Source organism: Echeneis naucrates, chromosome 22 (assembly GCF_900963305.1).
Source record: "Echeneis naucrates chromosome 22, fEcheNa1.1, whole genome shotgun sequence".
Taxonomy (NCBI): domain Eukaryota; kingdom Metazoa; phylum Chordata; class Actinopteri; order Carangiformes; family Echeneidae; genus Echeneis; species Echeneis naucrates.
In genome coordinates, this window is record NC_042532.1 from 8,474,943 (window position 1) to 8,501,488 (window position 26,546).

The 26,546-nt window shown below is 42.4% G+C and overlaps 1 protein-coding gene across 5 annotated transcripts in view; it reads left to right on the top strand.

The window, feature by feature from the left end:
* The first annotated feature begins 21,519 nt into the window (after positions 1 to 21,519).
* LOC115036112 (AT-rich interactive domain-containing protein 1B-like) overlaps positions 21,520 to 26,546 on the top strand; it is a 158,207-nt gene continuing 153,180 nt past the window's right edge. For all 5 annotated transcript variants that reach the window (XM_029494239.1, XM_029494240.1, XM_029494242.1 and 2 more), the window contains exon 1: positions 21,520 to 23,050. In XM_029494239.1, the coding sequence (XP_029350099.1) occupies positions 21,803 to 23,050 (1,248 nt within the window). In that variant the 5' untranslated portion in view covers positions 21,520 to 21,802. The remainder of the gene's footprint in view (positions 23,051 to 26,546) is intronic.

Below are 26,546 nucleotides of genomic sequence, written 5' to 3' on the forward strand. Positions count from 1 at the left end.
CTGCTGGTTCAGCTCATAGCTTCAACGTACATATGAAAGAAACGCAATTGGGGTCAGTAGTGATCCAGCATAGTGGTTGTCACTGGGCTCTTAATGTATCTGTAAAGGGTAGAATATTATGTGAAAGGACACTCAAGGAATACATTTTACTGAGAAAAGACATGAACATTACTTGACTTGAAACCAAATGGTAAGCTCACTAATAAACAGGTCAGCTCCCTAAACCATGCTGTCCTCGCACTTTTGAGGTAACATAGACTGTGTGCTGTGCTAACGCCATATTATATCATTATGGTCTCATTCACCACAGATGATAGATCAGTGAAGCTGAAGTGGCAAATCTGCCAATTGTAATTACACAATTAGTTGACACACAATTAAGTCTTTTGTTTCAATGGATTGTCCTGTCAATCACAAAAGAGCTCCTGCATGTTCAGTAATATGCGAATGAATGGCATAGCATTTTGCCTTTCCATGTCAAGGGTACAGTTACAAAGTCTGCCAGCAATTAAGAACCATAATGTGCTGAGTTGAGCATGGCAACAAAATAGGCAGCAATTTCGTCTGCTCCTGTTGAAATTATGCTTATCAGGTACCTCGCCTCAGCAAAGGTGAAGGGTCAGCTCGAGCAGGCAGGCAGCATTTCTCCACATAATTGAGAGAAGTTTGGATTTAATTGTATAATTAATCTTGTCGAATTAAGTTACACAGAAGTCCGACCCTTAAATTAGGCAGTCTGGAATATTTTAAATTGCCTTAATGTGAAATCTGGCTCCAGAATGCACTTTGTTCTCTCCTGATGGTATGAGGTAAGTTTTTAGTTATGATGAACACGGCATGCTGTAATAACCTGTTAGCAGTTCTTATCACGTTGTTCCTTTATATGATTAATTTCCTCAAAAAGTAATTGCAATTTCAATAAGAGGTTCATTTTATTCTATATCTTATTATGAGACGGTGAAGTGAAAATATAAAGACACGATTTATAATAATGTTCATCAAACAGAATTTGAACATAGTCTGTTTTTCAACCATGGATCTTTCTTATGAGGGCTGAGTTGTCTAATTTTTTGTTTAGTTAATTTTTTTGACTTAATGTATTCTGAAGGCCATCAAGAATTATCACTGCTCAATCTTCTGCTCCCTAATAACATTAATAAGGCCTGGCATTTCTATGGTGCTCTTGCCCTTATCAGTCCCAGTAGCTTCTAGATAACCTCCTGGTTGGCCACTGGATGGTCAGCTATCCTATCTTCTTCCTTGTGAATTAGGCTTAGGGTTAGGGGATGGCATACAGGAGATGTATAAACGTATTGTTTGTGTGATTAAACTGACATAAGAAACCTTAAATTTACTTGCTCTACTGTGGATTCTAGTATCTGATGACTGTCAGGTTCTGGCTCTACAGAACGTACAGTTCCATGCTGTCCACATCTCAAGTGAAAATAAAAGGTTGTAATGCTAAAACAATGAGTTGATTAATTCATCAACCATTAATTGACGACAGTTTTGTTCTTATTTTAATATACCAAGTATGTAAGTTAAATAAACGGAGTTGAAGTGGAGAAAAATCGTTGAATTTTCAGTCATTACTAACGTAAAACTTTTTTTTTTCTTCATTACATTGCAATAGATGTTTTGGAGTTTTGTTCTACTGATTAACCCTATTAAACTGAGCCTGCCACCAGGGGAAACAGTCACACAACAAATTACTCTAAGTTTGCAAATGTTTGCTCTATTGAAAAAATGCTAGTGGTTTCTGAAAGCCGAGATGTTGCGCTTCACACAAATAAAGGGTCATTACAGTAATTCCACCTGAACTGTTGCTGGAAGTTGGTGTATCCGTTACTTCGCTGTTAACCATTAATACAACTTTCTGGTGTTTAGTGATTAAAAGAAGCAAGAAGTCTAAGGGGACATTGGGAATCTTAGGTGTTAAAGGATTAAATAACAGTTCACCTTCCTAACCTCATAAGCAAAGACATAATTTTATGACACTGTCAGATTGACATTGTAATTAAAAATAATATCACAATCGTGTGTAAATAAGGAATAACTAGTTGCCATAATTTGGATTCATATTTAGTTTCCCTAGATTCATGGTAGTCACCAATGACACATTTTTAAGAGCGGTTCTTTTTAAGAGATTCTGCATGCATTTTCTAATATTGGGTTTTCTTTGTAACAGAGTTGTATGCTGTCCATGTTGAGATGATATCATAACCTTGTCATAAATCCAAAAGATCAAACCCCATCTCTCAACAAATGAGTGCACCTCACAGTACATCAGCCAGATAATCTTGTTTCAAGTCACAGTTAAGTGTGCATCTCACAACAGTGTCTCTCAACAGACTTTGCAGAGATTAGAAACACTTGAGTGGAGATTGGTTTGGGAAAGAAAAGCCATTTGGGGATGTCACATGGGAAAGGATAAAAAGTCGGGAGTATCAATGAACTGATAATAATCTGATATGTGATAACTCAAATGTGAACAGAAACAATTTTCATCAGGTCTTATTATCTGAATATGAATTTAACAATATGCAGTGTGTGTCAGAAAAAAAATCTGAAGTTCTAGTGCACAGTGTCTGGTGTTCAGCTCACGGCAGATATTGTGTGTGTTTCTTACGTGCTATTCAGCATCTGTGCAGTTGACTCAACTCTAATAACAACATTTCTGTTACTGCAGTATGAAAATGAGAATACATGTCCGATCGGCTCCTGCCTAGAAAGCAGAATGCCCCAGGGGTATTTGCTAGCATAATTCTCTTCTTAACACAACGACCTTACTCGGCTGCTGTTGTCAGATTTAGTAACAGCAGATGCATGAGAGGAGCTGGTAGGAAAAAGTCTCCTTCAGCTTGTTCAAATGCCAACTGTGTGTATGAGCTTTCAAAGGGCCATCTTTTATGTCCGTGACGTATGACTGTTTCTGTGTAGATGGCATCTTGTGGAGAGAAACGCTACACCAGCACAACGCTGCTGTCACCCAGAATACAGATGGAGGAACTGCCCTTGTGCACTTTCCCTGAAGTGCGTACTTACATAGATGGCTCTGTTCTGCACTGGTGTGTGTGTTTCTGTGTAGTTTACTTTTTGCAAGTGGGGAGATGTACCGGTGTTGCAGTGTGATTATATTTAGTGACTGAGTTTCTCCCTGTTCCGTCTCTCTGTGTTACCAAAATGAGGGAGTCATCTCTGGAATAAACCTGTTTCTGGGTTCTGGAAAAATGCAAGGCTCTCAAGAGTAAAAGGGTCAGGGATGTGGTTTTGTGCTGATAGAAATTATTGTGGTTTGCTTATTTATTTAAATATTTGTCAAGTAGCCATGTGCCTTTGTGTTCTTACAGAGGATACCAGAATAGCATAAATGTTGTAGGGGTTAGTGGTTTCAAACTGTAATGTTGGGACTCAGCATATTTAACCTTTAATCTTGATACTCCTTTTGATATTTAAAAAAAAGACATAATTTCTTTACAACAACCCTTTGCAGTCTGTTGTTGTGAAATTGAATTGAATGGCTTTCTTTTTTAGGACTTCCATGCTTTATTTGGTGCCTTCGTCTTTTCCCAGTCTGTCTTTGATTGTTCAGGGAAATCTTGTGAAATGCAAATGGGGCCAAACAGAATGTAATTGCTGCTGTGTGATGATTATGAGGGAGAACTAATGATGTCCCAACACCAGGGTCAGGTAGGGTTTAATTAGAGGAGGAACAATCAGTGTCACTCTACTTTTGCGCTCTGCTGTTCCTGTTGCCTGCCTGGTCCTGTGCCAGCTCGATCTCCAAGAGAGTTTAAAGAAAATAGGCTGCTGATTTGAAAAGAGAGAGGGAACAGAAATTAATGCAGCTAAGTTCTTTTGTTCAGGAACGGCCTCTTTTGGAAATGGAGCTCCATAAGAAGCATTGTCCTGTCTGCAGATAAAAGGTGGAGGTTAATGAATGGAACAGAATGGAAAAGGTTGCCATTCGTGCTCCTGAAAACATTGGTACATTGTAAGCCTGTTATGTGTTCAGTGAATCCCATGAACAGTAAAACATATGCTGCCTGGCTAAAGCATCAGGAACTCCATAATAACGGGTGAGAACTCCCGTCAGCCTCAGTTCTTCATGGGATGGATAAGAGCCTTCCTTTGAAGTTTTATAATTCTACAGATTTTTCATTGCCCATTTCTGTTCTACCTTATCCCAATTGTTCTACTGGACTGAACTCAATGTCATGTTTATGAAACCAATTGACTTTTTCTTTGAGACTTGGTGCATTACCATGCTGGAAGTTGTTTTTAGAAGGTGGCAAATATGGACAACAGCATTAATCAGACAGGCTGTTGCTCTAAAGCATTGAATAATTGATTATTAGTCAATGCTGCAAGGCCGCAAAATATGCCAAGAAAGGTCTCCGCACTATTACGCTACAACCACCAGCCGGGGCTGTTGGCATGAAGTAGCTTTGGCACATTGGTTCATGCTGTTACTCCCACATTTTGACTATACCACAGGCATTCCTCATCAGAAATCAAGTTTTACTGAGCCTGTGCCCATTGCAGCCCCACATTTCTGTGCTTGGCTATTGGGAGCAGGACCCAAAGTTGCAACCCATCCACTCAAAGATTGGATGTCTGGTGCATTTTGAGACACTTTTCTACTCACCATATTTATAAGGAGTGGTTATGACACTATTCTATCGGTCAGCTCCAACCATTATATTCCTTGCTGTCTACTCATCCCCAAGTTAATTCTTTGGCAAAAGCTGCTCTTTGGATACCTTTTGTTTTTTGGACCATTCCTAACTGTCGAAAAACAGACTTGTAGTGGATAAAAATCCAAGCAGAAGTTTCAGAAATATGCCTGTCTGGTACAAACAGTCATCCCATGGTCAAAGTCGTTAGGATCAGTTTTTCTGTATTCTGCTATGGGGAAAAAGGCCTGAACCAACGAATATGTGATTGCACAATTTTATTCTGCCACATGAGTGGCTAATTGCACAAATAAGCAGTTCTCAGGTGATGCTAATAAAATGCTTGGTGAATATACATACTAACCTCAATAGCATGATGAAACATCTCCCATGCCTTTCACTGTGATCATAAATTATTGTTGAGCAGGAATATGTTGTGCAACTGAGCAGATTACTCAAACAAGGAGACCAGATTGGACAGATGAGTGAGATCAGCCAAGGAGAATAACTGTGGCCAACATTCCAGATTATCCAATCAGTGCTCCAAAAACATCAATTCTATCTCGTCAATAGATAATTAAGAGGGATAATTGGCTGGCTGCGCTCTGGGCAGACAACCACTGCTGGTAAAGTTCCATCCCTTACCTCAGCAACACATGCACACACAGCACATTGAAGGTCAATGTTATGTGGTATAATATTTAGAAATTTACAAAGACAACTATTAGTACTATAGAATGTTAATGATCAAATGGATTTTTAAATTGAGGATATTTTGTAAATGTATTGCTTGTTCTATTGTAGTCCAAACATCATCAGGGGAGGGATTGTCTTTCCTGACATCTAAAGGTCTGTTTTACAAGGCCACCCACCTCACCCTTTCCAAGACCTGAGGTTGTTTTATTATTATTATTATTATTATTATTATTGTTGTTATTATTAATAATAATATTATTTTCAACCATGTTACTCGTGAGCTGTTCATCCCTTTTAGATCCATGAGTATCTGTGAAGTACAGGCTAGCAGATTTAAGCAGACAGGGCCAGAGATTTAAAACATTGACCTGCCTGGTCTCAACAGCTGTGTGCTAATCCATTTCATTGCTCTGACTGTCCTCCCCCTTTTTTCTGCTCCGGTGAATAGCAAGGTCCTTAATGTGTGAGATCAAGAGGAAAATAAGGCTCTCCAAATGGAATCAAATCACACGGAGGGGCTGCAGCAAAAGGCCTCAGCAGCATTAGGGCTGGAATAAGACAGTGCAATTGGACTGTAATTCCTTTTCCAGCTATTAGCCCGCCACAGATTGCCGTACACTCATTTGCCTGGTTCGCTTCTTGTCCCTCTCGCCAACCAAACAGTCTTTGATTAATTCATTAATTCACAAACAGAAGCTGAATCACATCTTAGTACTTGGTGGACTCGAATTGAATGCAGGGTTCCAATCAGTCCCTCCTACTCCAGTCTGATCTGACAAATAAAAAATACAGCATTACTGAGTAAATAGATCTCTGTCTCTTCGGCCTGATAATTTGTTGCATTTTCATGTTTTATTTATGCACAGAGAAGCTGCCTGTTCTCGTATATCACAAACCCAACGACGCGAGGCAGGTAGGGGTGTATTGATTTGGGTTGGCTGTGCACCCCTCTACACAGCCCTATTTCTACAGCCCCTGCTACACCCTTTGCAGTTTGTATTCATCTCAAGCTTTTACCCCTCCAGCCCTTGCATTGGCTCTCGTTCAATGGTCCCCCTTCTTGGCTCACACAAGGCCCAATCCCATTCCCATGCATTCAATATTCCCATTATAAGCTCATTAGTCTAGTCATTGTTTTGGGCTCATTAATAGGATATCCATCGCCTTAGACACCTCTGAATTACCATGTCACAGTGTGGCCCTTTTCAGAGCATCAACAGTGGGAGGTTTACACAGAGTTGTGTGAGCATGTGTGACTGCATGTGTCTTGCACTTCTCTGTGCCATGTCGACCTTGAGTTTGCTGACATACCAGCCCATATAGAAACCTGCTGACACACTTCATGTAGATACACATGCACCCCCCCCTACACACGCGCACACACACTGAAGTCCTCCTTCCCTTCTCAGAGCCACTTCCCCGCCCACTTGCTCCCAGAGGCTTGTCCGTCAGTGATGCAGGAGACAGCAGAGCAAGCAGGCAGGAGGGCTGGGGCTGGATCAGGGTTTTTAACATGCGAAGCAGGTCCTCCTGTGCGCACGTATCGATCCTCTGAGGGCTCCCAGGCCCCCTTTTCCTTTCTTTCCCTGGCAGTGGAGGCCATTCATCAGAGAGACCATGAGTGGAGAGCTCAAACAGCCGTCTCTGTCAGAAAATGGGCTGCACCCAGCGGTGCAGTGCCACTCCGAACTGGCCTCTCTCATCAGAAGGGATGAAGCCATGACACAGTGTCTCATGGCGTGATCTGTTCCTCTTACTCACAAGACTCATCCATAGTGTGCTGGTCAATGCACAGCCATGCCTCTATAAAGCCAGGCCTCCCCTAACTGCTCTGCAGTATTGGATTGCAGTGTTTCACCCTAACCTAACTTATTTATATTGATTTGCAGGAATTAAAAAACAAACAAAAAAAATCATAAAATAGGATACCAGTCATGCTTTTCTGCTCTTGGTAAAAGTAACTTGTCTTGATGACAAGAAAACAATCAGGTTTTAAATGGGGGGTACTCTGTAGGGCCAGTATTTTCAACTGCTCAAAGAAGAAATATGAATCTTAATATCCAGGTCATGTTTATCTCTGACATCTTTCCGCTGGCTGATGATTTATGCGAGTCTCCTGCAGTCTCCCTTCCTTTCTGCCTCCTGCCACACCTAGGTCCTCCCCCACACCCTCATGTTTGATTGATAGTGACTTTCGGCGCCATGGGGAGACGTACATCCCAGCTGAGCAGCTAAGGCTGGATTTCTAGATCCTCAGCCCAAGTTTGGGCCATGACAAGGACGAACAGTGAGAAAGAAGGGGGAGGGAGGAGATTGGAGCGCCTGGCCTCAACATCAGATGTGTTTTAAATAACTTTGACAGAGGAGTTTGAACCATCTCTCTGGGCTGGAGCTAATCTGATGTGAGAGGATGCCACACTGAGGCTGATGGGACACGGAGATAGAGGGGACGAAGGCAGAGGGAGAGAAAAAGGGTAATAGAGGTGCTCCTGCAGCTGGTGGGAAATCTGCCCTCTTCATCTTTTCATCTCTCCAGCCTCTCTTTCTCACTTTGGCCCTTCCTCTCTCACCTAGTTATAACCATTTACCACCAAGCCCCAGCTTTCCACTCCTCTCTCCTCTGTCTCTTTCACACTTTGCATCACACTCCCTCTTGCCTCCCTCTATCTCTCTCCCTGTCGTCTCCTTCACTCACCATCTCTCCCGCCTCACCGCTCCCTTCCTCTGTCTTTCACAGACGATTTAGGAAGTCACAGCCTTTCCCTTCCATTTATGAAATTGCTCATGTTATTTCCTGCCCACCCCCTACCCCCTATTGCCCAGCTCTCTTTCATGAGTCTCAGTGGGTGCATCCTCTCAGCAGATAGTCCCCGCATGGTCCAATCTTCCATCCTGGAAGCACACAGCTCAGTGGCCAATGCTCTTAAAAACACAAATTTATCCAGAGGGTAATATTCTCAGACAACACAACTGGCTCCTGACACCACAAACCCATCATAACACTGAGGTCCATTCTTCGTCCCCACCCATGGCCTCTTGTTTACCTCATTGCCCTCTGGCCACCGTGAAAAGGCACATGTTGCCCTATATTTCCTGTGGTAGTGTGTTGTTTTTTTTTTTTTTTTGAAATGGGTTACTGCTTTAAGGCCATTGCTGTTTTGAGTGTTGTCTGAGTGCTGGTTTAGAGATTTATAGGGCCTCGAAAAAAATGTTTTTCGCCCTTCTCTTTTTTTTTTTTAAACCTTACAGTGAAGTACTGCACCTGTTTCAGGGCTTTGGAGGTGAGTGGTAAGTTTTTATCTAAGGAATGAACTGCTGTAATTTGAAGAGGCTGATCACGATTTGGGAAGATTATAGCTGTAATATTATCACTTTATAGTGACTGTTTGGATAAATAGGTGCCTGAAAAATGCTACAAGGATTTGTCTTTACAAGACATTCCTTTCATATCAATGATTTAATTTTCAAAAAATTCTGGACATTTTTTGTTTCCTTTTTGAACTTTTACCTTTATTTACAGTAATTGGATGTAAAGGAGTCTGAGTGGTGTCCATTTGGGTTGTGCCAAAAAATTGGTTCATAAAAGTCGCGATTCTCATTTACTACAGTTCAGAATTGATTTAAAATGTCTCAGTCTATAAAAAAAATAAAAAACAACATCCGCAGGCTGTCTGCCTCCATTTTGTATGCCAGACATCCTGACATCACTATGGAGCCGGTTCTGGAACATACACAAGGAGGAAACTACAATAATGGAGGAAAGATAGATTCAACCATCCCCATCCTTGTTGAAGGCAAAGATTTGGACTAATTTGGTTTTTGCCTGGAGCCCTATAAAATCCATAATTTTTTTTCCCACATTTGTTTTTTTTTTTCCCCCAGTTTTTCCATTACTCGTCACCAATTAACCCGTTAACTTACACATGTTCAGGTGCTCACACCTAACTTCACCCTTCTTATTGTGGGGCGACATCACTAACCACTACACCACCATGCTACTTAGGTCACCACAAACATTTACATCAAGTCACCAATTAACCTAGGGCACATGTTCAGGTGCCCCCACTGGGAATCAAACCGCACCCACTACGCTCAAGTCATCATTCAATCATTCATTCATTCCTAGGTAAGGGTGCGTGCATTATTAGTTACCACCCTCGGATTTTTCCAATGGATACGTTCCTTTTTATTCCGGGGGAAAAAACAAACAAGCAAACAAAAACGTTGACGTACAATGTTGGCCAGTTCCGTGTTATTCGATTTTTATAATGAATTCCATTTTTTTCGTGATCGGAGATTTTATAGGGCCCTATTTACCGAATGCCCGGGAAAATAGAGCTTGACATGAGTTTCGGTGTGCAAGGTTTGCAAAATGAGGATTAAGCACTTTAACTGTTTAACTGCCCAATTTTTTGTAATAAAGAGACACTTTTATTTTTGTTACTTAAGCATTATGTGATATTGCTTTTATGCAACAGTTGCAACAATTCCATTTAAGCATGGGTAAATGAATAAACTTAATAAATGTGAAAAAGACACTTTAATGTCTCCATTTGTCATTCAGTCTTGCAAAGCGGACTGGAGAAGATCATGAGGATCCCTTGCACACCTATAGATTGAAGCAGAAATCATTATGAATGAAATCGTTTTGAATCGAAAATCGATTTTGAATTGAATCATAGCCCCAAAATTGGAATTGTATCATGGGATAGTAAAAGATTCTCACCCATAGTGTCCATGTAACCTTGCACAATGGAAAGGCCACCACATGAACTATAAAACAAGGACACCTGTGTAGCTAACCTGTGACTCTGAACATGACCATATATGTTTCCTTTAAGTTTGAGAGTGATGAAAAGAAGAACAGATAAAAGGAAGTAGGGAATGAGTGTCTAATGTTTAAAGAAAAAATTCAGGGGGACCATGATGGTGCTTGGCTCACTGTGGGTAAGTGAGAGGTGGCAGGGGAAGATAAGCACAGAAATTGAGTGAAGGGTGGGTGTGGGTGGGTGGGAGAGAGAGAGCGAGTGAGAGGTGGCAGGTTGAGTTTGGCCTGTCCTTGTGCCTCCTCCACTCCTCTTCTCTCAGCCTTCTTCTCTTACCCTGTTTCTGGCTCATTACCCCCTCTGCCAGCAGACTTCTCCCTGGGCGGCAGCAAGAAGAACTGTCCTCTCTCACTCCCCGACAGTCGCAGCCTGAGCTCTGCCCTGCCCTCCTGATATTAATCAACACACACTCTGTCAAGCTCGTGCACACGCTCTCCCCAGTGAGCTCCTCTGACGGACAGGCTGGTGGGCAGCCGTCTCTTCTCCCAGCCCTCACTTGCAAATGAGACATCCAACCTATTAAAGAAGCAGACAAGGGACAGGATATTACAAAAGTTTCATTGTGAGGAAACTTTGTTTGTATTATACATTCTAATGTGACTATGTGATTAGTTCTATTGGATTCGTTTCTATTTCCCATGCTTATAATAATAATAATAATAATGATAATGCATTTTATTTATATGGTGCCTTTCAGGACACCCAAGGTCACCTGGAAGAGAATACAAGCATGTTAAGACAACAAACAAGAAACAATAAAATAAAAATTTAAATCTGATAAATGTTGGTTAATACTAGCCTTTTTGGGACAATCTGTAGTCCAATTGTAAACACAAAATACTAGCCACCGTCACAAACACAAAAAAAAAAGAGGAGTTTTCTACTGTCAAATGAACTGACAGGTCTATTCATACACAGAGTAGGAATATACAAAGCTAATTCCAAGTTAACTTCTTTTTTGATTGTTTTTAGTAGACCTATATTTTTATCCAGGTCCAACTAAGGACTAAAATAAAACTTTTCAATTAAATGAGCATGTTTTACATTGATTTGGACAGAACTTTAAATGTTTGCTTCTAACTGAGGATATAGGGTAGGTGTAAGGACAGACTGAACATTATTTCTATATATAGTTTATTTGACTATATAAATGATGGCAGAACAAAATTGTAGTTCTCTTTGGTTGTCAATGAATTGTTTAATTTTAGTTGTGAGCAAACGGTGCTGATTTTTCCAGGCTGAAATAGAAGTTTGATAGCCGAAGTATATATGCTTTAACTAATTTCACAAAGAAAATTTTGTGGCATAAATGGATAACATATTTTTATTGATAACGATTGCTGAAATTTAGATTTTAAGGAATTATGTACTTGGGTATAAAAAGTGGCAATACTCCTTTGTAAATTGCCACATTGTCTTATTAGTAATCATGCAAGGTATTATAAGTGACAATACTGATATATCCGCATCAGGATAATATCAACCAACAATAATTAAATGGTTTAATGTTTCTGAGGCTGAAACTAATTGGTCTGTATTGGTCTTAAAACTTCAGAAGGCTAGTGAAGTCAGCTGAATTTTTGTGCATAGCACTGTAGGGTGTTTATGAGACTGTTGTCTCTTATCTAAAGATATCCCAGAGCTCTGGCCCCTTCCTGTCTTACCCTCTTTGCCCTCTCTTAAAACCTGTGCCCGCTGACAGTCTGCCAGGTGTGCCCATACCCAGGAGACATGCCCGGTGTCACTGAACTAAGCGGGCTCGTATTGGCCGTGAAGAGAGATGGGGTGCCAGCTCGGCCACAGAATAACTTTAGGGGCGATGGAGAGGATCCCTGACGGTGGTATGTGTGACATTAGCTGGCTGCCTTCCCTCTCCTCTCGGCAAAGCTGGCGGCCCCAACTTTGCCTTCACATGCTGACTGGGTATGTGACCCGGTGTCCAAGTGACACATTCCCTGGCAGGGAGTCAGAATATGAAATGATCGTATTATTCACGTCCTACCTTTGACATTGCCTGTTAGCTCTGCAGAGGGCAGCACAGCTAGAGCTACAATCTGGCAGTATTGTCCACCTCAGGTGGTTTGTCTCAAAACTGAGTGCAGAAAATTCCAGGAAATCCATTTTTGGCCTGCACGTCTCTAATATGTGTTGTTATACAGCATCATTCAAAACAATAACTACCTACTAAGCCTCTCCCCTGGTCTGGTGCTTGCTAATAGCTTAGCTGCCACTATTGTGGTTGCTGTCTCCTGGGTGTTCCTCAAGTCTTCCTTTTCTGATGAGAGCAGCTGGACGCTAGGGAGTCTTCGTCTCCTTTTTCAGGCAGACTATGCAATTTAAACCTGCCTCGGGCATGTAGATATTACTCCCTGGCGAGATGGCTGAAAATTAATGGAAATTGTTTTAGAGGAATCATTATTAACATTCTCCTTTGGATGCCCTTTTGTCATCTCAGCTCTGTCGCCTCTCCTTTTTTATTCTCACACTAATTTATGCAGCCATTGACATTCCTGTCGGTGTGTGAATGTGCTGGGAAATGTGAATAATCAGACTAATAATTAGTAATTGCTCCGTCACTTCAATGGGCATATATTTTGGCATTTGAAGAATATCAATCATGCATTTATTATCTTATTTAGCAGTTGTTTTCTGTCTTATATTCACTTTCATCATTTTAGTATTTTAGGATCCAAAATGTGATGTTTAGGACTGTTGAGTTTATTGGTGCAGCTATGTTCGCTGACAAAGGCATTACAGTTTTTCTTCCCATGTCTTTCTGCTGGTGAAGAAGACTTGGTTGTAGTATACTATACCAGACTCACTTGTCTCTGGAACCAGGAAATCACATTCCCTCACACATACGACTCAATTTCACACCCCAAGCTGGATTAAGAGGACTCTTCGCTCCAGGCCTGCACAGGAAAAAGGGTAAATATCACCCTTGTTCCTGGTGCCGGAAAATCAGCTATTTAAATGGGGAGTAATATAAGTGACATTTTCTAGTTCATTATGCAGCCCCTGACCTTCATGTACGACTTGGTTACTTTTCTGGCAAAAGGCGAGGCCTAGTTTTCCCTAATGGGAGATGTTTGACCTTGTCAAGAACTAAGAGGAGGTCAGATATGGAGGAGGCTGTAATTGGCCCAAGAGAGACAGGATACAGCAGAGGAACACCTACAGCATTGACTAAGAACACTAAACACCACATAGCAGTAAAGGTGGCATTGAGTCAGATATGTAGTCATGAAAAACTTTACAGTTTCTTGACAGAAGTGAGTAAATAATCCATTTGTGTATTTTGGAAAGTGATAACGTCTCTGATACATTATGTAAATTTTGTGATCTGCAGGGATAATCTATAGCTGTCGAATGTGTATTACATCATCTGGTCTTTAGATTTGTGTTTATCTCTGTTTGTGGCCAAACTGCTGAAGCTTATCACAGATGGATTCAACTAATCTTCAACTGGCTCTTTGCCTTTATGTCCAACTGTACTTTAAAGACTCCTCAGGATTTCAGATAAATCCATCGCTCTCAGTCACCAAATGTAATAGAAAGTAATCATATCGGGAGTCTTTCACGGATTAGGCTGTTTTGAATGTGATTTATAATCTCTTCCATTTGTGTGAACTACAATGATGTTCACTGGGCGCCTGGCAGAGATAATCTTATTACCCAGTTGGCTTTTGTTTTCTACTGCCTTCCTTTTATTCTTTATTAAAACATTTTGCTGCATTAAACATGCCATTTTGTGGCTGGATATAATTGGGGTCTTGCTTTAAAAACCTTTCCCCTGTTTTGTAGAAGATTAGGAATTTCATCTTCAGAATTATGTATAGAGAACAGTGAAAGCTTATGAAATGTTCTTGCTTTCCATTATGGTTAAAGCCACTCAAGCTTATTAATATGAAAGGAAAATGTATTATTATCCACATAACGCTATTGTTAAATGACAAAAAGATGTCAGATGGCAGGCATTTTGATTGATGGGATTGTTTGGCTGATTAGTCAGTACTTCAGGGATCAAATTAATCAAACCAATCAGCTTTCAAAAAGACAGAAAAATCCTAGCAATTCTAATACAGTATATTTTCAGGATTGTTAGATATAGTCCAATATTCACTGTTGGAGCTGCAACAGAAGAGCTGTCAAATCTTCTATACCACTACAATCAGAAATGGAACAGCAGCAAACACAGCTTTGGACACCAAAAGGGAGAATGTGAGGCAGATAAAACCCAGCAACTCACTCAGGAATCCTCATTGATCACTGGTTGCTTTCCGTAAGCCTCGGATGTGGAGAGATCAGAGCGTCAATCTTACTATGAAATGATATCTCGCAATGCGAAATGATTCCCAGATCTGCTGAAAAAAAAAAAAAAAATGTCAGTGAAAGTGCAGAGAATATTCAGGTGTCAGTATTTCTGCCTCGTTCACCGTGGGGTCTAATAAGTGATCACACAGAAAACGGGGAATCTCTCCCCTATAATGGTGAGCAACTTTTGATTTTGTGTCAAAACATATTTAAAATTTGAACAGTGCCGTCATTCCTGTGGTGTGCTGCTCTCTCCATGGGGCTTGTCACAGGAGGCGTCACGGCGTGCAGCTCCAATACGCGAGGCTCCTTTCATTTTTCTGTCTGACATGTTAAGTATGATGGTACAAAGAGGTTCCATTTTAATTGTTTGGACAGATCACTCAAGGGAGAGCAGCTTTGATTCTGGGTGTTGACAGAATAGGCACAGGCTTGCTGAGTTGCTTTGGTGTCTGTCTTGCCAATTCTGGCACTACACTATATTGATCGTGATAGGCTGTTTACCTCAGTCTGCACTTAAGCTAAAGGCCAAGCTTTGTCCAACCTCCTGCAGCAGCTATTGTTGGGGGAATTAGGTTATGAGAAACTGCTATGATTTAAAAAAAAAAAACAAAACAAAAAACTATTGCCCTGCTCTTTTGGATTTGCATTCAGAAATCCATTCAATCAAGTTTTGATGGTGCATCGATTTTCATTGGATAGGGTTTGAGGTGGACATGAAAAAAACTATGCAGGAAGCTTAGTGACAAACAAGCAACTGATCTCTAAACATGACTCTACTGTATGTGTAATATCTGTATTAAATAAGACAAACGGGCACTTGAGCTGCACTGTGTAGGCACTTTATGAAATAGGGGTATACTTCAATGAAGCTTAGTGAGGGGTGAGAAATCACCTGTTGATGGGCCATAATGTAGTAGAACATTCCTTTTGAATGTGTGGGAACCATAAAGTCACACAGTCCATTAATACTCTCCTGCTGAGCCCACGTCCTGGCTTTCTGCTGTGGGGGAATGATAAAGGTGACGGACGATGGGGCGATGACACAAGAAAACAACTACCTTACCTCTCGTCTCATCACCAACTCCCCAACCCCCACCCCTCCCCCTACCGATTCCCTCCCCTCTATTCACCTCTCCTCAACCCATCAACACAACAGCCACAAATTACCCACTTTGCTCGCAATATTATCTGGGCTGATCGTTGATGTCCATAATTAGAGTCTTAGTGTCGTCTAGCCTCCATTAGGCTAACAATAGAGCCATGGAACAAGGCCACTTTGAGCAAATAACATGTTGAGAACACTTGACTTTTGTGAAGAGATAGTGAAAAGCATCTAAGGACATAACTGATCCAAACAGCCTCAAACAGTTGTTGTGGTGCCTGGCTCTGTAAAAGTGGTGAATAGATAGACTGTGGAATCATCTCCATTGCAGAAAACACAAATATACACAGCAGAGATGCATAGGAGGCAATCATGAACAGATATGCAGACACACACATCGTCATGCACAAATGGTGGCAATGTTTTTCCTCCCTGTGCCCATATTCCTTTGACAAAGACACAAATACAAATATCATCACACTTCATGCAGCAGCCTAGTGGAGCTTGTATTTCAATCACACAGCGTTAGATAGCTTACTTCTGAGATTTCTCCCAGGCTATGGAGACAGAGCGCTTTCTGTATACTAAGCCCAGGCCCCGTTTGATCTCGGTCATCACCCCTCTAAGACATCATTGTGTAATGCTGTAAAAGCGGACGGCTTCATGGAGCGAAGGAAATATCAAGGAAGTTATTCATAAATATAAGATAATATCAAAACAGCTGGTTGCTCTCAGACTCTGAGCTCCTGGGTCAAGCCATCCACATCCCTTTGATTTTTGTTCTTCCACTCAGGCTGAGCATGGCGGATTGAGTTTGCATTAATATTGAAGCCACCCCCCTCCCTTTAAAGAGCTGGAAAACGGAGAAAAAACACAGTCCAATTCTGTTACTAATAATCCACTAATAAAGCACAAATTTTCTGTTTTGTTTTATTTCTGATCAACAATTTTCATTATTCATAATTCTCTTGTTTTGATTACCGTCCCTAACGCACAGCGTGCCGAACCTGAGGAAATTAATAGGCAGCATTTTCCAAACTCTTCCTCCTCTCCTCCGGAACTGACACAAATTGGTGAAATATCACTTTGATCATGCCTCCTGAACAACAAACAAAACACAAACCTAATTAGCCTAATTCAAAATCGTTCCAAATGCCTCTGTTTGTTATGAAAGCCTTCCTTCTGAGTGCCGTTGTTAAAGATAAAACTAAGTTGGATGAGCATCAATCTTTTACCTCTGTGCATATCTGTTTGTGTGTGTTCATTAGCTTGACATGGATTGTCCCTAAATGCATTGTGATCTTTGACCTCATAATTGACATCAGGCTGAGGGCACTGATACTGATGATGAATCGGTCTCCTGCTTCTCAAATACCAAAAAGGAGCAAAGATAACCTGCTTCAAACAGACACTTTAGCTATAGTGCATTTTTCGATGTAGGAGAGCTCACTTAGCTGGATTGCTGAGGTTACTCATTCCATATGGGTAGAAATATCAAGTGGCGGGGGGAGTGAAAAAATTATTGCACCACAATGTTTTCACCTGGTGTAAAAAAAAAAAAAAAGTTTGTTAGAACTTCTAATATGCTTTCTATAAACTGGATCCCTCATTATACGATTGGGTTTATATTTTTGACATTTTATTGAAGTTTTACTGTAGTCTTAATGACCACTTCAGCAGTCTTTTTACATCAGCCCACGACTATTTTAAATCCAACATGAAATAAGCAAAGTGCTCTTTTTTGCTGTTGGTGCCTCTAATTTGTCGTAAGTTAAAGCATCGCATCAGTGTGTGTTTGCCAGTAGGAATTTTTCCAAGGGAAGCAATGCACCAAAGCTATATGGCATTTGAAGTGTTCACTTACTCCAAGCAGCATGAAGTCTACCTTGCAATGCTAGCAGATTAGCTCACGTTGCCTCGCTAACATATGCAATGACTGTCGGCGAGCTCTTCCCTATTAGGTTGGCACATCAAAGGCGGCGGGAGAAGTTCTTCACAGGCAGTTAAAAGTGGGCTCAGTGTGGATCTTGTAAATACCGTCTTTGAGTCTTTGCCTCTCGGGGGACACTTCACACACTCCTCCAGTCAGTAGAAGGGAGGGAGGGAAGGAGAGGAGCAGTGACTGGGGGTGGACAGGGTGGTAGAAGGTGTAGGGGTGGAGGTGGGGGTTCTGAGAGCCCACTCTCCTGTCACCATCAGGATGGGATCTGTGTGGATGAAGAAAATCACTCTCCTCTGCTCTCCCTGTCTGCATCTTGCTCTCATCGTCTTCCTCCCCATGATAGCTTACAGTGAAAGTAGAGCATAGCTGTTTTCTGTTTTCTTTTGAGTCATGTTTTTCATTACACATAAATAGAGCATACGGTGTCCAGGGAATTTTGTGATTCTGTGTTTCAGTATACAGGCGGACACAATAGTATCCACTCTTCTCAAGTGTTGTTGAAAACATTTTATCCATCATAGCTGTTTGTAGGGCTCTGGTGAGGCCTTGAGTCCGCAAGAAGCAGATAAGAATAAGAGATGTTTTATTACCAGCCACGCACGTGTACACACACACACACACACACACATATCTGCTGTATGCTCCGAAGCCCATCTTGCCTAGTTTTGCAGACTGATCAATGCAAATGCTGTTATTTACCCAAGCCTGAAATGAAAAGACTATGGATCAATTTGATGCACTTCCATAGGGTGTTCTCTGGCTGTGCCCCCCCCCCATACACACAGACACACACACACACCACCCGCCCACTTCCAACACACACACACACTCCTACTCCTTAGCCATCCACCTCTCATCTAAAACAAGACCCCTCCAACCATCAAAATTACTAATGCAGAATATACCACCATGTTGTATCTCACATACACAAAAACATAATCTATGTGTTCTTTCTCTGCATGCTCTTGTTCTTTCAAGTGCACCCACAGTCTGACACCGGGGCTGCATCCGCCTGAGCTGTGTGTATCTGGGCGTGCATGTATGTGTTTTGGGCTGACCCACTTTCTGTGCTTGGCCAGGCTTCTGCTGCTGCTGTCTGCTGTGCTGTACTCTGCTGTGCTGTTCTTTGCTATTCGGCTAGGGGGAGATCCCTGCAGACACCCCAGAACAGACTCCAACTCTACTCCTGACAGACATTCACCATGGCATGTTATCCCCCTGCGAATTGAAGACCTCTGTCTTTCCGTCAATGCATGCATGCATGTGTGTGTTTCAGATACACCTTATTGCAGATGCATAAATGAATACTTACAAATACACATGCAAGGGGGTACATGGGCTGTAACAGCATCATTGCTAACGTACAGACATATATATATACACACACATACACATACACACATATTCAAAGCACATACCATCCCAGATCTGTATATTTTTAATTCCATCCACCCTCCTCCGGCTCCTCCTTCTCTCTTCCCCGTGTTTGTCTGGAGTTATTGTTTCAATCTTGCTGCATCAGGGGGCCCCTGAAGGTTATAAATTAAACATAAATGCAAATGCGCTGAGCCATTGCCCTCCTCCACCTCCCTTTTCCCCGCACACACACCCATCCTTGCCATTCAAACAGATCAGTGTGTCTGCGAATTAATAGGAGAACAGTGGGCTTTTTTTAATGAGCGAGAGAGGGAAATTAGAGTTGCAAAGCCACAGCGCGGCACACCCAGAGCTGCAGCCGAGGCAACGGCTTGAAAAGCCGGGCGCCATCATAGAATATGCAAATGCTCGAGGTCCCCTCACTGTCAGCTTTAGTGTTGCTCTAGATGAGATCAGAGCTGAGGCTTTGATCTAGGGTGCTGATGGGAGCCAGAATCGTCATGTGCAAAGTACAGCGAGCAGGAAGGGTGTGGATGATGCATGTTTTGATCAGAGAAGGTGCACACAACCAGTGACGAAGACGCTTAATGTGAAAAATCTTGCTCATTTAAGGAAATATAATTCTGCAGCAGTCACCTATACATTTTCTCCCTCACACACTCACTGTGGATGCAGATATAATGTCTTCTCAGGTCGTCCTATAGATAAATAGCCATCTGGTTGTGGTGATGCTGTAGCAAGGGCCTGAGCATACTGAGTGGTGAACACCATGGAGAATTTGTAGTTGGAACATAACAATGTTATAGCTTCTATTCTCTGCCATATGGGCTCATAAAGACAAACGGCAGGGAAAGGTTTCTGGTGATTTTACTTGCTTTTATTTGTCTCCAAAGAGAGAAGCTTCATTTGGAAACAATAGATTAATCCGCTTGCTGTCTGGTGAGACTATAAATTTGTAATATGGGTGGAGAATCACAAAATTATACAGTGTAATTTTCTTCATCTTCACTACTGTCCAACTTTAACACAAGTGTGTTTCTGCCTATATTTTTCTAATTTTTTTTCCCTAACTTGTGCTAACACTATATCTCCAGCAGGGGTCTTCCCATTGTCATGGACAGGGCTCAGTAGTGAATTATCTTCCACCATACACTGGACACGAGGTAGAATGAATCGTGTCTCTTTGCTTTGAACATGTGTAATATAAAACATCAGTTAAGTATGAAAAAAGTGTGGTCAACTGTTGTGCCCCTCATCAACAAAATGGGCATAATTTCTTCTGTCACAGACGTCTTCTTCTTCACATGTATTCCCATCACCAGTCGTCATCATCATTATCATGGCCATCCCCTGCATAACTCTCATCCCCAAATCCTTCTCTTCCCCTCCAATATCCCTCTCCCCTCCACCCCTCTTTCATCCACAGCTCCCTCTGTTCATCAAATGCATCTGATCTCATCAAAGCGGACCCTCTGCTCATTCAAGTCCCAACAGACACCCCAGCTTCTATACTAAGCACTATTTTACATTCATGTTTGAATACCACTGATGGGAGAGCATATCTTGTAGACTTTGGTTTTGTGTGGTCCTACACTGCAGCCTGGGGTTGATCTTTTTTCTTTCTTTTCTCATTTCATTGTCATTTTCACTTCAGAGAAGTTTTTCTCTGACAAATAAATTGAAGGGAGGAAATTAAAGAATGAAGCCTTTTAAGACCCTTTTGAAGACTTGTTTTAATATTTATATTGCATTCCCATGAAGATTTACAGTGTGTTCATACTGACCTAATTGTACTGAACGGCATTTTTTAAATCTGCTCTTATACCCAATAGTTGTGAGGAATATTATAGGGTTTATAATTTGAAATTTTTCCTTGGCATCTCAGTTATTTCAGAATTACAATGCTCCTTTGTCGAACGGGGACGATAAACCCCTCTCAGTTTGAGGAGTTAGTAGTGGATGAATTCTGTGCTTACAGATATTAAAACATTATAGCTGCTATAAAGTGTGATTACATTCTTACTGCGATGGCAACATTATGGCACACAGCTTGTGGTTGCGTGTCCAACTCCTGTCAAAGCTGCAGAGAACTGGCTTGAGCCGAGGGACAGACATGGAGGGAAGAAGGAAAATCAGATCTGGATAATTGCGGAGAAACTCGCTCGCTCAAAAGTTAACATCTTCTGGTGTGTTTGCTTGATTGGTCTGTGCGGAGCGGAGGATCTGCAGCCGTCACTTATTTTGAAATGCGCAAATTATCTTTCGTTTGGTTGTTTAGAAGCGTTAAATGCTTCTTAAACTCACAGGAAAGAGGCATTCCTTTGCCGTCTGACATACGAATTCTGGATATGGTGATGAAAAAGGGAACCCTATGCCTTGCCAAAACACTGCCACATAAGAGTGTCTCTCTTGTTTTAAAAGCGGCCCGCAAATCATCGTCAAAAAACGCACCATAATGCAGCGTGCGTTATGGCTCGCGACTCCAGTCCGGATTTTCCATGTGAGGCGCGCCGGAGCCCTGGAGGTGGATAAGCTGGTAGAGCCCGCTCTCTCTCATGCCATGCTGGGCCACAAGGGCTCCGGGAGACGCTGCTACATATTACCGAGAACCGGGATGGAGGAGAGGCGGAGGGGGGAAGAAGAAAAGTTTCGGTTAAACCTGGCAGAGAAACTCTGAACATAATGCCTCACTGACGCACCATTTCACCACCACAACAGCAACAGCAGCGCTAGAACAAAGCTCGCTTTCCCACTGAATATCTTTTTCACCACCCAGCTTGTGTTTTTCCTCCCCTCTTGTTTTATTTCCTCTGTGCAAGGCTGGTCGGAGCTCGCTGTCACTGCGCGCTGAGATGTTGGAGTGACCATGGCTGCGCAAGTGGCATCGGCTCCGACCAGAACTAATAACAAAAATAAGAAATTATCCAGCGGTTTGGGTCCAGAGCTCAATTCGGGGAAATCCGGAGGAGGCGGAGGAGGAGGGACCGTACAGCGAAGTGGACCGATGCTGGGTGCCGGAGATGGGACTCTGAATAATGTAGACCATCACCGCCTGAACGAGCTCAACATGGTCCATTCAACTTCCACCACTCACAATCCTCCGGACGGCCTCGACAAAGATGGGAATAACCTTATGTCCGCCTCGGCATCGACTAATTCAACCACTTCCTCCATGGAAACGGGTTTGATCGCGAACCACAAGCTGAAATGTGTGGGGAGCGGAGATTCCCCTCAGTCCCAGCCGCTGCCTCAGCAGCCGCCACCGCCGCAATTCGGCCACTTTGCGCCACATCAGCAGCGACAGAGCCAAAGTAATAACACCGTCAATAACAACGGCCAGGGACCCCGTGGCGACAGGGGGGTGGATCACCCACACCACGGCGGCAAAGAGAACCTGTTGGGGGGGCACGGGGAGACACAGCAGCAGCACATGCCAGGGAAAGGTGAGGGAGAGCTCACCTGTAAACCCGCGGAGAGGATGACCAGCACCAGGTACGAACACTCCAACTTGGGGCCAACTACTAACAACTCGGAGTTCAACAACAACTATTACACTCCAAGGCCTTGTTATGAGCAACATGGCGGACAGCAGCAACAAAGCAGTGGGATGGGGATAACGCACTCTTCGGCGCATAACAGCATGGAAAACTCCCACGAAGCTGGCTTCCACAACAGCCAGTACAACCAGTACCCGGCGTACCGGGCGGGCTACGGCGGCGGGGCCTACGGAATGGTGGGCCCCTCCGGATGCCGGCAACCTGGGAACATGATGATGGGCAGCAACTCTTCAACAAGCCACGGCAAGTCTCCCTTGGGAGCTGCTTCTGGGGGCTTCCAGAGGTTTCCCGGGCAAACTCAGCAGCAGCAGCATCCCTCGGGGGCCACACCGACCCTCAACCAGCTGCTGACTTCGCCCAGCCCGATGATGCGGGGTTATGGCGGTGCCTATCAAGACTACGGTAGCCCCACGGCGCAGCAGCAAGCCGGGATGAGCCTGGGGAAAGACGTGGGGCCCCAATATGGAGCCGCCTCTGCTCATGTATGGGGACAGCAGAGGAACCACCCCCACGCACTGAGCGCTGGGAACGGAGGGCAAGGCCTGGGCAGGACGCAGGTGAGTTCAGGGTATTTCATCCAGGCGCATCACCGAACTTCAGCTCCCCACCAATGACCTGTCGCTAATAATTAGCCAGCGTGTGTGTGTTTGTCTCGTTTGTCTCGCACAAGGTGCAGTTAGTGCTGAAGTTTTGGTGAATTATATTGTACTTTACATTGCACATTTTTATGCAAAAAAAAAAAAAAAAAACGTTACACAAACCGGACGAGTTTTAATCTAACGCTTCACTTTTTTTTATATATATATATAATTTACACCTTAGCTATGAGGCTTTTCAAATGAAGCTTAAATAGCCCATAGTCTGCAGATACTAGAGTTCTGTCTCCACATTCCAGTAGTTGATTTTTTCACACGTGTATTCTCTTGTCCTTTTATTTTGGTTTTAGTAAATAAATAAGATTCATGCTGGGCAGATTTTCTTCTGCCGACGTGGTGTCAGACACGTTTCGAAACGCCCTGTATAGAGGGTATATAGAGGCACCGTCGAACAAAAATAAAAGTCAGTTGAAAACACCGATGGTTTCTATTGGGACGCGCTAACGAACTGTTGTGTTTCCAGCCTCGGGACTTTTATTCCATTTGAATAATGGAGCGGACAGCTCGGCCGTGCGAAGCCCGCATGTCCTGTCAGTGCGCTCCGAGTCGAGTCGGTGCGCTTCTGCTCGCCGCGTTTATTCCAAACAGCCAAGCTCACGATTTGAATAGTGGAGGTAAAGTGGCTAAAAGCTCTCCGTACTCCTGACTCACATATGACACCCAGTCCGCCCCCTGATTGGCTCCCTGCGGCCCCGCTGGGCAGATAGCATTTCCAAAACAAGAGGAAGATTCTTTCAGCGATCTTTGGCCGTGGCGCGGCGGCGGCTCCGCACTCACGTCTCGTGCAAAACCTCGAGACTTGGAGGCCTTCCAACGCAATAATTGAAGTTTTACGAAGGTTTATGATGCTTCTGATCATTGCTCACATTCTCAAACTAATCAGACATACAAAACACCTAAATATTAGCTCTCAATGGATAATAATAATAATAAAAAAACCCGAATGTCTTTAGTTAAACCTAAATTTACTGGTTTTAGATTATCCAGTTTACATTCAAAATTCATGACAGATTTTGAAATATAGGAAAAGATGTTCTTGTTTCTGTGCTGTCCTATTCACAGTTAACCACTGTTTTACATAATAACTCCTGAAGCTGACTTTTACAGTTGTGCTTTCCTGCATCTTGGGTTAAGTGCCTGGCTGGAAGGTACTCCAGCTCCATTACTGGAGGAAATTAAGTGTTACTATTTATTCAACTCTTTTCCTTCCTTTTTGGGCAGTCTGTATTCAGGTGTCCCTCAAACCTTTTGTGAAATACTGTCTCAGTAACATGCAAATCTACAGCCAGTTTCCAAAAATCACAGTGTTTCACCATAACAGCCATCATCCTGCAGTTGTTTTTGATGTACTGTATTATGTGCACTGCTAGATTCCACATCTGGATAACTGGAGGGCTAGGTGATTCAGTTATGCTGTCTGGCTCTGACAAAACACAAGCAGTTCATTAGCCTACATTGTCTCAATCAAAGGCAATTTGAGTTGGATGCTGAAGTGAGTGTTTTAGCGTAGGAGGGTTTGCTGTGGTATTGATTGTAACAAATTACGTGTTGATTAGATGGTCACCAGAAACCTACTGTAATCTCACTCCTTATTATAATAATTATTGTATGCGTGTTTGTGTGTATTGCATTTCAGAATGTGCATGTGTACGAAAGTCATTTTAATTAATCTTATGTAGCATACGGTTGTGACTTATAGTCTAAACAATTCATATTCACTTTGCTAGCACCAGTAATTACAACCACCAGTTTCTTAAACAATTTTCAGATTTAAGATTTTATTCTGCATATCTTTGTGGTTTATTCTCTTCTCCACTTTAGGAGTAAGTGCATTTGTTACTATGTTCTTTTTTTTCTGAGACTACCAACATTTCAGCAGCAGTATATTCACGCTACAAAAGCCCTATGTTTAATTCATATTTGGAGCAGCAGCACTGCTCTCCTGTGCACTGACAGGCTGTGTGAGAAAGGCGAGCGGTGTAGTGCATAATACTGCCTCCAAATTGGCCCCGTGATATGACTGCGCTTCACTTCAGAGTGCGTTTGGTCGGAGCATGCCTCTGTCACCTGTTGGCACAGTTTCCCCTCTTTCAAATTCAATTTCCCTCCCCACTGCCTCTCTTCAGGAGCAAGCTGTGAGCGAAACGAGTGCACCTCATTTACAACCCTCCCCACCCCCAACCCCCCACTCACACATATGCACACACATGCACACTTGTTTGGCCACTCACCAAAATGAAGACAGAGCCCCACCACTGTGTGTGTTTGGCTACGTGTGCACACAAATCAAAGATACCTAAGATGCTGTAAATTTTGAGGAGGCGTGTCATGGATCTTCCCTCATCACAGTGACATTACGCTATTCTTCTTTTCACATCACTTTTTCCTGTTTGAATTAGGCCAAGCAGAATAATATTAAGTGGTCATTTTCTAACTTTCTGGCTGAATGTCTGTCAGTTCTCCTGCAGCTTTACATTGAAGCTGTTTCTATGCAGTGTGTTTTCCTTCCTCATAGACAGCATCTATCTACAGCAGTTTTATAACAATATATGTACAACCCTCATGATTTAAGTTTATATTATATTAAACAACATATTGTGGATCATCCTATATGTGTAACAACTATCTTCCTGTTATCCACTAATCACAACACACACACAGAACAATAAAAGTAATTAGTAGATAATAATGAAGGCCTAGCAAGTTGGAAATAGAATGTTGCTGTTTAGATAATTACAGTGGCAACTCATTTAAAATCTGACCCAATAAAACAAAAATGAATGGATATCTACAATACAGTTTCTTCTAATTTATCATTATTATGCTCAACATTTTGCTTTGCTTTGGGCTTTTTTGTTTTGTTTTGTTTTTTAGAATTGAAATCAAAGCTCAGTAGTTCTACATATCAAAGACGAGCCCCAATCCCATCCTTGGTAATGTGCTTACCTTGAAATGATCCCTGCTCGCAGTGCTCTCCAGTGCATACTGTTTACATTTCTCTCTTATGAATTATTAGTGTGATATGAACAAAGACTTTATAATGGGAGCTATGCATCAATGTCACATTGTATTATGCGGCTATCTCAGGGAGCCTTGTGCATAGTGATGGGCTTGTGGTTTCTGGAATTTAATTTATGGTGCATGTTCTGCATTGGACAGACAACCCATGGGGTCTGGTCACAAAATGAGCATGCAGGTGTGTGTGTGTGTGTGTTTTGTATCCTTTTTTTATATACTTGGTGTGTGTTTAAAATGTGTGCTTCAGTGTGTCCTTGAATGTGTCCATTCTCTCTGTCTCTCAGTTTACAGGAGCAGGCTTTGTCAGCACTAAAAAGTCCAACTTCAACCCCGCCCCCCCTTGCAATGTGCTTCTCTCACGTGCTCTCTACCTCCTCCC